This window comes from Artemia franciscana, chromosome 9 (assembly GCF_032884065.1).
Source record: "Artemia franciscana chromosome 9, ASM3288406v1, whole genome shotgun sequence".
NCBI classification, from domain to species: domain Eukaryota; kingdom Metazoa; phylum Arthropoda; class Branchiopoda; order Anostraca; family Artemiidae; genus Artemia; species Artemia franciscana.
In genome coordinates this window covers 28,833,135-28,845,846 of record NC_088871.1, presented here as the reverse complement: position 1 = coordinate 28,845,846, position 12,712 = coordinate 28,833,135, and the positions used below count along the sequence as shown (strand labels likewise).

The window sequence follows — 12,712 nt, the reverse complement described above, 5'->3', positions numbered from 1 at the left end:
TTTTGGTTTTCATTTATTTATCAATGCTGATTTGTGGTAGTTTTACGCTTGGTAGATTATATGATTCCAATTTCGCTCATTTTTGGCTTTATGGAGTTCTTTACTTTTCCTTGAAATGCTATTTTGTGGAAAGTTTTTTTTTAATTAATTTCAGTTCGTTTTATATTGACATAGTCTTTTCAGGAATAAAATATAATAGTTTAAATCTTTTCGGTTTTTCTTAAAGAATTTATAGTTTGGCCTGCTATTTGTATGCTGGAGAAACTTTTTTAGCAATTTTTAACAACATACACCCTTTTAAAATCTGGACACAAATAGTAGTGTTTAGTTTAATTTTATACCTCCTCTAGTTGACCTGAAAAATAAAACTTAATATGATTCACAAAAAATCTATCTATGCTCTTTGAAAGCTTGGATACACTTACACTCTTTTGAAATAGTTAACTTTTAAGAGCAGAAGTAGTAACAGAAGTAGCCCCAAGTGTTGAAACATAATACCCTCAGTCATTCTTGGGATACTGCTGATATTTCTTATTGGCAATCAGCAAACACACACAGTGCTTTTTATTTAATCTTAAGGCAACATTTATTTTTTAAATATAATGGGCAAATTGCATAACTGCGGGGAGTTGACCTACGCAACAGCCCTGGAGATACAGTTACAAGACCGTTCAGCTATGCTGAACAAAATCTTAAATTTTAATTGGAAATGTCTGGAAAATTAAGAGCTAAAGAGGAGGGCTGATTGCCTTCCAGTCACTTTGACTCTTAAAAAGATACTAGAACTTTGAATTTTCCAATCAAATTAGCTCCTTTAAAATATCAATAACACTACTAGCTATGATAGAGCAGCACTGCCTACGATATTGCTCATATGCCCTTTAATACTTGCATGCGTACATTTTTTCATTTAATTGAAAATCTCCCTAAACGCTTCAACTTAATGCCCTTAGTGCCATTAGTTACAGTAACCGTAGAAGTGGTATGAAAAGTATACACATAGTGTCTTCTGGCTAGTTCAAAATTCGTCACAACTTGCCCTGAAAGTTCGAACTTAATAATGTAAGCCGTTATTGTCATATTGATTTGTCACCCACTTGACAATTCCCATGATCGTCAATCGTTTTGATTTAGTTCAGCATCTGCCCAAATATTCCTTGAAAACAAATTAGTATGTAACAACAATAGTTTCTTACTCGAAAAGCTGCATCTCTGAGTTCATTTTGCACTTTTAAAGGATTGGTCCTTGGGCCTACATTTACATATCTCCCACAGCCTTTGGCCATATCGAAGACAGGTACTTTGAGGTACTGGGCGAGATGAGAGATTGAATGGTCACATATTGCAGCAATACTTTGCAACTCTGGGTCACTTTCAATCAGATATGAAAGGGTTCGAGCAGCTTCCACACGCTCTTCTATAGTCCGGTCACAATGACAAAGTCTCACCTAAAACGAGCAATACTTATCAATCACATACCCTTAGTTGGAGTACTTATTAATCACTCTAAAAAGACTATGTATTATCGAAACAGAATTTTGATCAGATTATCAAATTGTTTAAGTGTGAAGTGCTTCGCAGAGTTCAGGCCCCTTTTGCATAATTTCTATCTTCGGACAAATCTAATTAATATGTCACTCTAGATTCGTCACTGTTACTTTCAGGAAATTTTGACGCCTAAACCTCAACTAAAATAAATAACAAGAATCTCAACAGAAGACAAGAACTAGCACTCAATTAAGAATACTAATAATCAATTCTAGCATAAGATGGATACTTTGATATTTAATATCAGTACTTTCACTTGTTTCAAAAGTGATACAAAAGTTACAAAAGCTTAGAATACATTTGGGCAGAAATTTTTTTCAAAATTTTTAACTTTAATCAAATAAAAATAAAAATTCTCAAATAAAAGTAAAGAGCACCATTAACACTTAAAAAACAAAAATTATTTCATACATGAGGGTGACTGTCCCCTTCTCAACCCCCCACCCTTTCTGCTAAAATTTGATTTTTTGCCTTAATTCTTATAAGTATCAAGGACAGTAAAAACGAAACCTGGCCCTTTAAATTGACTCGGTAGAAACTCAAACAGTTATATACGTCTTAAAAGATTGGGAAAACCCAGTTTTTAATAAAAATTAAAAAACTCAATTTAAAAAAAAAGACAATTTTAAGAACATGTGTGGAAAATCAGCATAAAATGAGCGAAAAAACAATGCATCATCAAGGAGCTCTAGAAAGTTCTAGGAACTTTATTAACAATTGTAGCCAAAAAATGTTTTAGTACAAACACTTTTGGGCTATCATGAATAGGCAGTAAACTGATTAAGAAAAGCAGTGATTGAAAGGGTAAAATTGTGTAAGAATGTAACCCTAAGGGTTACATTACCAATAAAAAAGTTCGAAGAAAAAAATTAAAAGTTCTACTTGCCTTTTTAAGAAACCAAAAATTTGAGGGCAAATAGGCCTCCTTACCCTTTTTTTTAATCAAAATCGTCCGATCAAAAGTATGAGAAAGCCATTTAGCCAAAAAAAATAATAATAATATGCAAATTTCGTTTTAATTATTCATCTGCGGTAAGCCAAAATCAAAACATGCATTAATTCAAAAACATTCAGAAGTTAAATTAAAAATGCAAGCTTTTTTAACTGCAAGTAAGGAGCGACATTAAAACTTAAAACTAACAAAAATTATTCCGTATATGAAAAGGGTTGTCCCCTCCTCAACGCCTCGCTCTTTACGCTAAAGTTTGACTCTTTGTCACAGTTGTACTATTTAAAACTATAAAAAACTTTAGCGTAAAGAGCAAGGCGTTGAGGAGGGGACAACCCCTTTCATATACGGAATAATTTCTGTTGTTTTAAGTTTTAATGTCGCTCGTTACTTGCAGTTAAAAAAGCTTGCATTTTTAATTTGCCCTCAATTTTTGGTTTCTTAAAAAGGCAAGCAGAACTTTTTATTTTTTCTTCGAACGTTTTTATTGGTAATAAATATGCGTAACTTACGAGTTGACTTACGCAGCGAACTTATATATTTGTATAATTTTATTACGCATATATGAGGGTGTTCGCCCCCTCGTCAATACCTCGCTCTTTACACTAAAGCTTGAATTTTGTCCCAATTCTTTAAGAAGGATCCCTGAATCACAAAGGCCGTAGAATAAATTGTTGAAATTACTAGAAATACTTTAGCGTAAAGATCGAGGTATCGTGAAGGAGACGAACCCCCTTATATACGTAACAATTTCTGTTCGTTTTAGGCTTGATCGTTGCTCCTTACTTCTAGCTGAAAAAACTTTTTTTTTCTCATTGTTTTTTTAAATAATGCTAGAAAATCTTGCAGCCCCTTCATCGAAATTCGCTTCACTCATGATAAATTCCTCCATTGAAAATTAAGTCGTCCCCAAAGACATAGTTATTAGGTTTTCGATTATGCTGAACAAAATGGCTATCTCAAAATTTTGATCCCGTAACTTTGGGAAAAAATGAGCGTGGGAGGGGGCATAGGTGCCCTCCAATTTTTTCCTCACTTAAAAAGGGCATTAAAACTTTTAATTTGCGTTAGAATGAGACCTCTCGCAACATTCTAGAACCACTGGGTCGATACGATCACCCCTGGAAAAAATATACAAAAAAAAACAAATAAACACACATTCATGATCTGTCTTCTAGCAAAAATACAAAATTCCACATTTTTGTAGATAGGAGCTTGAAACTTCTACAGATGGATTCTCTGATACGCTGAATCTGATGGTGTGATTTTCGTTAAGATTATTTGACTTTATGGGGTATTTTCCCCTGTTTTCTAAAAAAAGGGCAAATTTTCTCAGGGTCATAACTTTCGATGGGTAAGACTAAACTTGATGAAACTTATATGTTTAAAATCAGCACTAAAATGCAATTCTTTTGCTGTAACAATTGGTATCAAAATTCCGTGTTTTAGAGTTTCGATTACTATTGAGCCGGATCGTTCCTTACTACAGTTCGTTACTACGAACTGTTTGATTTAATAACTACAATTGGCCATTAAACGCTTAAAATTACAAAAATCAATTGCAATAAGTTTAACGAACTTGCAATAAGTTTAGAGATTGTTTATATTCCTAGATTCTAGCTTTTTGTTAAACAATGCTTTTCTTTTTCATAAACTAATATTCACACTTCTTGATTTTAGACATTATAGTTACTTCAATACAATTTAAAAGAAACCTAAAAACAATATACACACGAAAAGTTACTTGTACCTCACGCTATATACGCAAAAATCTGCAATACTACAATAAATTGAAATATAGAAAAAAATATACCAGAGTTGGAATCACTTTGAGTTTTACTATCGGTTCCGATGAAGACAGTGAGCCAGGCCGATGTAGATATGTTATGATTTTGGAAGCAGCGAGCTGAATTGGATAGGGGTTGTCCTTGTACAGCAAAATCTCCAAATGTTCCAAAAACGGTTTGCCTCCAACTCTGTAGAGAGAAAGCAGAGAGAAAAAACTGATAGAGAAGTAACAAGTGGGTTACAAAATAATTCCGTAACCAAATTCTCAGGAACACCCTTCCTGAATGGAGGAAAAGAAGCAAACAAATTGCCCATTGGAGGTTACATACAACCCTTGACTTTTTTTATCAAATTTGTCGTCAAACTTACTTTTATCAGTAATTGTACATAGAATGAAGGCATCCTTTTTGATACAAGATTCAAGGAAGAAATTAAAGAAAAAAAAATTCAAACGGAAAAATCATCTGTGGAAATGTGTTTCTATAGTACACAGATGTCAAGTTCTGTTCTGTATAATATTTTCAGACTGAAAACCGTCAGTGACGGAAAGAATGATTTATAAAAGAGAGAAAAATGATTTTCAAAATAATCAGTTTTTTTTCCAAAATTTCTCACCTTTCCAAGATATTTCTTTTCAGATCCATCTAGAGGACGAGGGAGAGACTATCGCATATTACTCTATTCTGATTTTAAGTTTTGATTTGAATCGAAAGAGAAGTTAAACCTGATTTCGACGAAATCGGTCCCATTCAAGATTGATTTATATCCTAATGATGAAAGCAAATGAAGACGAGTTAAAAGTCTACATCATGTTCATTGAGACACACATAAGCACCTGGGGAGGAGGAGCGGAACAAATCCTGCCAGGAGCTATTTTTCCATATTGTTTCAATATTATTCCATATTATTATATAACTAACATCCGAGTCCCCACTGGCTAGCCAAGAAAAGACTCATAAGGAAGAAAAAACAAGAATATTTCCAGCCAGTGCAGATGAAAGAACAAAGCAAATATTTCGACCGAGACCTCGGCTCAACCATCCTCAGTGTAAAAAATAAAAATAAAAACGAGCCATAAAAAATCAACCACTAAACCAAATAAGAATCCAACTACTGAAATAAAAGAAAACCCACTCCATATAATGCTAACAGCGATTGAATAAAAAGAATCCAACACTGAATGTTAATTCAAGATGCTAAGTTTGAGATTGAGTTCATTTCATTTAAGAGAAAAAACTTAACTAATAAGCTAATTGTACAATGGGCTCACACAAGTTTTTCTAGCATCTCCATTACGAGCTAATTTTTGGTATATTGACAATTTTTTAGCTTCAACTGTCTCTCAAAAAACTTGCGTGAGATCTTTAACAGAGACACTAATGGAGATATTTTTAAACAAAATGAAGTAGTGTGGGACCCACACTACTACCCACACTGTGGGTTATCATACACGAGTTGGGCCAAGGCGAAATAAATATTCTTGGGTCTTTGGCATAACTTTGCAGCTTTGTCGATTGAAGATTTTTGTTCCAAAAACCTCTCTCTCAATGGTTGGTGGGTACTTCCAAAAAAAGAATCACAAAAACAAGGGATCCTATTAACACCACTACTTAGAAAGGCACTGGTTTTACCTTTAGAAAACCTGAATATTGTCTAATCTTCCGTTAGTCAGGTTATTCTGATATGTTCTAAAGCTCACATAGCTCCAGAACCTGACCATATAAAGAAATTCTATTTAGCAATGGATATTTCATAAATTTACTAAAATCAATTAGAGAAAAAAAAAGATAAAAGATAGCAGTAAAGGATACTACCATAGCATGCATGTATAATAGAATGGTATACTTACTCGGCTGAAACCAGTATAACCGCAGTGCGAGCTTGATACTTGAGAAGAGAGCTTAGACAATCTAGTCCAGCAAGAACTACATCTGAATATGCAGAACACAGCAAAGGGAAGAGAGCTTGAATCAAACCCTCTGAAACAAAACGTTCTTGAAGAATCTTAACCTGAAAAATAATGCAGCTATAACACCACAAACAAAAAGAATGGTAGGGTAATAGCTCAGTTTCTGATCCAATCAGAAACAGTAGTTTGTTTGGACAGTGAATAGGGTCTGAGAATAAAGTAAAAAGTTGCAGCAAAATCTTTAGATACAGGAAAACAGGTATGTGGGCACGTTTGCTGACAACTTCCCACGGCACAAGTGTCTACTATGAATATTGAAATACGATTTTAGTTGTAACATCAATAAATCATAGGAACCTTCTTGTTTCTCAGAAAAGGAAAACATCATTTTCCTTTCTAGTACAAATATTTCCATCTTTGTTGGACGTTTATTGCCATGAGCATGGGCCACCATTACCAGTTTCTGAAAGAAATCTTCGATTACTTTAGCAGCTGTATTTACCACAGTTGTTTCCATTACCTTAACGATTAAATAAAAATATCTCCCGATTAAGATGTTCACCCTAAAAATAAGCTATAAAATAAATGAAGATACATGGAACGATACATTTTTCTTTCACTTTAGTTGAGTAAGTGGGTGTACTAAGAAAATCAGTGTTATTACTATAACAGTTTTTAAAGATTTTAATACACTGGAAGTTACAGTGACAAAGGAAATTAAATAGTCCCTTTATATAGAATTCTTCAAATATTTAAAAGTTTATAATCCAACTACATAATAATGCTTTGAAATTATGATGAGTGACAAGGTTGCAATTAAAAAAAAAATAATAAATAAATAAATAAAGAACATAAAAATAAAAAAAAGTTGAGTTTTTATTGGCATGGTACTGAAGTACATTACAAGGGCCTGCCTACTGTGACCAACCATGAACAAAAAGACATGGATGGTACACATGGTAGAAGTGTGCCGCGCTTGATGCCAAGTGTGCTAGATATGGCGCAAAGAAGGGTTTGGGGATATTCCAAGATGTAAACATTTTGTGGAGATTGGGCGACCCCTTTATTCTTCTATGGTTATCATATTGAATGAATACATCATTACTGGCGGGGCATTTACCTAACAAGAATTAAATCAAGATTTATTTGGGGAAGAAAGAGCCACAACAATGTATTGTCGAGTTCTGTTCACTTAGTATGAACAGAACACACTTCACATTTCAGAACAATTTACATTCTTAGTCAGCGATAAGAAGAACTGATTAAAACTAATGACTGAACACTGATTTTAGACAGAAAAACATACTGTCGACAAAGAGTAAAAATTTCGAAATCAGAATAACATTGAAAAAAGTTATTGAATAAAACTTCAAACCATAAAATAAAACATCAAACATAGAAATGTAGGTCACTAACACAACGTGTGCTATAAGGGAACAATCTAAAAATACAAAACAGCCAAAAATCAACAGCACATACACGAAAACCTGTAGCGAAAGGAAACTTAAAAAAAAATAAAGAAAAGGCAGCGGGGCTTATTTTGAGCGATTGAAGTAGTCTGTAAAAGGCAATACAATTTTTATATCTTGAAGTTTAAAATGGATCGGGTGCAAACTTAGGAGCTTCTAGTGCTTTATTTCTTTGAACACGGGCTTTAACTGGAGTGGTTCAAAAACATCTCAGTGCTAAGGTTCATCATTGTCGTCTGGCTAAAATTTAAGACCAAAATTTCACACCTTTCTCATGGTGTATAAATACTAATCTGCTTAAAAAGCAAATATAAGCTACCTGCTCTTCTTTGAAAATGATCTACAAGGCTCTTTCGCATTGATTCGGTTCAGTCATTTTCCCTGGTGAGGCCTGGCAAATGAAAGAAACATGGAACAAACAAAACCTGTGTTTTGAAAAATCATACCTAAAACTGAACTAAGAAGTAGACAGCAATTAGACAACTTAACAGTATTAGTTATTTGTGTAATCCAGTTGAGGTTACCCAAAACGTTTACATAGAGAATATAAAAATCAGATGCGCAAATAGATGGGGATATGGATATATCATCTTTAAATAATACGACAGTATTTCAACTGCTTTGACAAATTATCTACTTTAATAGACGACAGGAGACTCTCTGCATACCTAGATCTTTCAGCCAGCCATTTTGGTGATCCCCGAGTGTCTAGTTTGAGACTTGGAGCAAAAGAATTAAAAAAAAACAACTACCCAGGAGCAGTCAGACCTACCTCACATAAAATCGTTAGGACAGATGATGTGGCAATCTGATTTGAAGGTGTAGATCTCAATAAATCGATCAACTGCAAACTAAGTTCAGATTCTACCACTTTCGCAGCAATAACTTCCAAAGATCGGCTTTCACTTATCAGCAAGGTTTCAATTGCATTCAAACTCCAAGACATAAGTTTTTGACTATGCGATACCAGTTGACAAAGAAGAGCTGGCAGTGCATTACTGTCGATTATTGCAGCAGCCCCTTCTGGAATTCGGGCTATAGAACCAATGATCGCTGTTATTTCACATTTCAAAGTTTCGTCACTTGATTCATCACATAGAATAGTGGCAAGCCTTTCAATTACTCTTGCGTTTACAATTTCTAACTTTTGTCTGTTAGAGCCAATAATTGCATTCTTCGTCTTTCTAAAAGTAGAAATGTAAGAAATAAATAATCTGAATTTACCGTGTTGAAAATAATAAAAGCACAAAGAAAAAACATAATCAAATACAAGACTGAGTTGATATATCTTTCGAGTGCAAATGATCGTCGTCTACAATTCAGGTCAAAAATGAATTGAATCAGCTGATTTTCTTGACTTGTTGAGTTAACTTGTGAAAGATGAGAGTAAATCTGCTCCCAATAAAAGACCTAAGCAAGAGTTGATTTTTCTTTTCGGAAACCTTCAATTCAGGTACTTCAATTTCACTGCCAGTCAATGAATTTTTGCAAGAATATCTAGGGAAAGGTTTGCTAGAGATGTGCAATAAAATTGTTTTGTTAGGAAGTTGTACGATAAGTGTTTCTTGTCAAACATAATGACGTATGAAATAGAATCTAGAGTTGAATCCTGTTCTATTTGCTAAATGAGGAAAAAAAAACAAGACAAAAGCATTTTAGTCTGCTTGAAATAGTCAATAGAAGTAAAAACGTTCGGTTTTGTTCAAATTTAAGTTTCTTTTCTTTCGAAATATGGTGTTTTTACTAGAAGATTTCAACGCCCAGGTCAGTAGAAATAGGGATAGATGGTATCCTTGCCTAGGTAAATTTAGTATAGGAAAAGAAAACAGTAATGGCTACAGACATTTGCAATTTTGTAGGTATAACAGTCTAGTTATAACCAATACGGTGTTTGGTCATAAAATGGCCCGTAAGTTAACATGGTACTCACGTGATGGTAAGACAGCAAACCTTATAGATAATATAATAGTAAACCGAAGACTGGCAGGATCAATACAAGATACTAGGGTATATAGGAGTGCTGTTACTGATACTAAAAGTAAAGGTCACCACCTAGTAGTGCCTAGGGTTAATTTAAAGCTGAAATTTCAGAAGTATAACTACCTCCCGCGAAGTTATGATGTTGGTAGACTCCAGGATGAGAATTTGAGAGAAACTTTTGAGAAAAGGAACAACTGAATACTAAACTTGAGAGTTAAAAATTTGACAATGTAGAAAATGGTTGGAATAATTTTAGAAAAACAATTTGTGAAGTTGCTGATGGTGTCTTAGGGAAGAAGGTTAAGACTGCAGCTATGAATATTAGTGAAAAAGCTTTATGTTTAATAGAGAGGAGAAGGGGTTTGTACAAGAATTATCTGAGAGATAGATCATATGAAAACAAAAAGAATGTAAAGAAAGCATTAAAATATGAACTAAGGAAGTGTGAAGTGGAGGCAATTGATAAAATTGCCGAGGATCTGGAAAATACAGCTAGACGGCATAATAGTAAAATATTGTACTGGCATGTTAATAAATTGAGAGGGGGTAGTCAATCCGAAAAGTCCCAGTTAAAGACAGGAACAATTAGCACAATTTAGCACAATTAGTGATAAGGAAAGAGTTAAAGAGAGATGGGCGGAACTTTTTGAGAATATGCTAAACCAAGATACAGTTGCAGGAAAAGATATAAAGGAAAATGAAAAAGTTTATGATACCTTGGATGTGAAGCAAGATTTGTGTTGTGAGGAAGAATTAGCGACAGTAATAAAAGGATTAAAAAATAATAAGGCACCAGGTGCTGATAGTGTGGTAAATGAATTTCTTAAATATGGCACTCCGAGGTTAGAAATAAGTTACTGAAGATTATGAATATAATTCTTGAAAAAGGGGAAGTAGCAAACGATTTTAGGAAAATCTTAATTAAACCACCGCATAAGAAAGATGACATGAGTAACTGTCGTAATTATCGAGGCATTAGTCTGGTCTCTATAGGTAGCAAATTGCATAGTAATATGATACTTTTCAGACTGAGAGATGCTGTAGACAAAGTTTTAAGAGAAGAAAAGTGAGGTTTCAGAAAAGGTAGAGGATGTGTCGACCAAATGTTTACTCTTAGGTTAAAAATTGAGAAGTGCCTTAGTTGTTGGTCCTCAGTTTTATAGATTATGAGCAAGCGTTCGATTCCGTTGATAGAAGAGCTTTAGCAAAAGTATTATCCTTATATGGTATACCAGACAAATACATTAAAGTGATTAGTGCTATGTGCGAGAATAATACTGCTGCGGTTAAGGTAGGAAATGAGGTTAGCAGCCGGTTTTATATTAAATCAGGAATTAAGCAGGTTTGTGTTCGATCCTCCGTTATATGGATCATTTTGATGTACTTTGGCCTAAGGAGCACAGGAATGGCAATGGGAGACCACGGAATCAAATGGGGAGGAAAAACTCTCCTGGACTTAGATTATGCTGATGATCTAAGCATCCTAGATGAAAGTGTGATCAAAATGAATGAACTTTTTGAGGTTTTGCGAGTTCAGGGTGCTAGAATAGGTTTGAAAATTAATGTTAAGAAGACTAAGTCACTAAGACTAGGAATAAGTGAAGATGAAAAGGTGACGTTGGGTAACGAAAAGATTGTTCAGGTGGGCAGCTTCACTTACATGGGTAGTATTATTAGTAAAGAAGGTGGGAGCAGTGAAGGTGTTAAAAGTAGAATAGCCAAGGCCCAGGGTGTTTTTTCACAATTAAAAAAAAGTTTGGAAGAATAGGAAGATAGGTCTGCAAACCAACATTAGAATATCGGAAGGTACGGTGACGACAGTGGTCAAATATGGCTCTGAAGCATGGGTGCTCCGAAAAGCAGATGAAGATTTACTGTTTTCCAGAGAATTTGCCTACGGATTGTTCTGGGTACCCAGGTGACTGATCATATTTCAAACAGTAGGCTGTACGAAAAGTTTGGTTCAATCCCGCTTAGGGCTATAATGAAAGAAAGGTTGAGATGGTTAGGGCACGTTCTGTGGATGAAGGATGACAGATTGCTGAAGATTGGGTTTGAGTTTAGCTCAGTAAAACAGGACCAGAGGAGTGGAAAACAACCCTTTTTGATAAATATTTTTGATAAATATTAATTAATTTTTCTTAGGCTCATTGCTGTTGATCCTTCATTTGTGATGGATTTTACATGTTTAGGATCATCATAAAAATTGATTCTGTCGATGTACATATTATTGTCAAAGTTATCTTTTTTTTTCTTAGGACTTCGTTTATTATTTGAACTAGTCGCTCTTTATTGACATTTCATTACCACAAACTATTTGACTTCATGAAAAGAAAATTAACCGAATCAACACACACAAAACAAAGAACTATGCTAAATAGGAAAATATAGCATAGAGTATGCAGAAACTGCATTTTGAAAAAAAAAACCATCAAAACTAACATCGTTTTCAATATTTGATACCTAATTTCCTTAGTTATTTAATAAAGATACTTATTCCACTATGTTGATATCGGTATCAAATATAGGTATACAATATCCATAAAGTATTTTGTGCTATCCTGTGATAGCACAGTAAGAAAGTTTGAATTGCATAGACAATAGCACGAAATATCAGTTCGGTTTTGAAGTTCTTGTTGATCACATAAATTATCTGATTACAGTATCTGATTTAGATAAACCTAACTAAAAGTTAGTTTCTTAAATTTTTTTAAGAAATTTTTTTAATTTATTCATATATAACACTGACAAAGAGACCAATATTTTTAAAATTATACTGGAAAGTTTGAAGCTAAGCTTACACATGAACAGTTAACCCATGGAAATAAATAATACTTTTTGTGTCAATTGTCCGAAATCGTACATTTCAGGCAACTCAGACCAAACAATGATACTACATTAGGCACCACAAAAAGCCTAGGCTTTCCTTGTAAAGCCTAGATTGTTACGTTAAGAAAAAGGTTCTTAAGTCAATTTGGCTTTTGATATTATTTTACTGTCTACTGAAAGGACATAACCCTCATGCGAGCTTTGGAATTTTTTGGTTCAGCATTTTTTTTTCTCATAGTA

General features: G+C 33.9%; 1 protein-coding gene across 1 annotated transcript in view; it reads right to left on the bottom strand.

The window, feature by feature from the left end:
• Window positions 1-12,712, bottom strand: part of LOC136031237 (armadillo repeat-containing protein 8-like) — a 49,032-nt gene that overhangs the window by 21,157 nt on the left and 15,163 nt on the right. The window contains exons 3-6 of the mRNA XM_065710640.1: window positions 8,436-8,847; window positions 6,135-6,295; window positions 4,311-4,473; window positions 1,197-1,448 (exon numbers count right to left, since the gene is read on the bottom strand). Coding sequence (XP_065566712.1) covers window positions 1,197-1,448; window positions 4,311-4,473; window positions 6,135-6,295; window positions 8,436-8,847 — 988 coding nt within the window. The remainder of the gene's footprint in view (window positions 1-1,196; window positions 1,449-4,310; window positions 4,474-6,134; window positions 6,296-8,435; window positions 8,848-12,712) is intronic.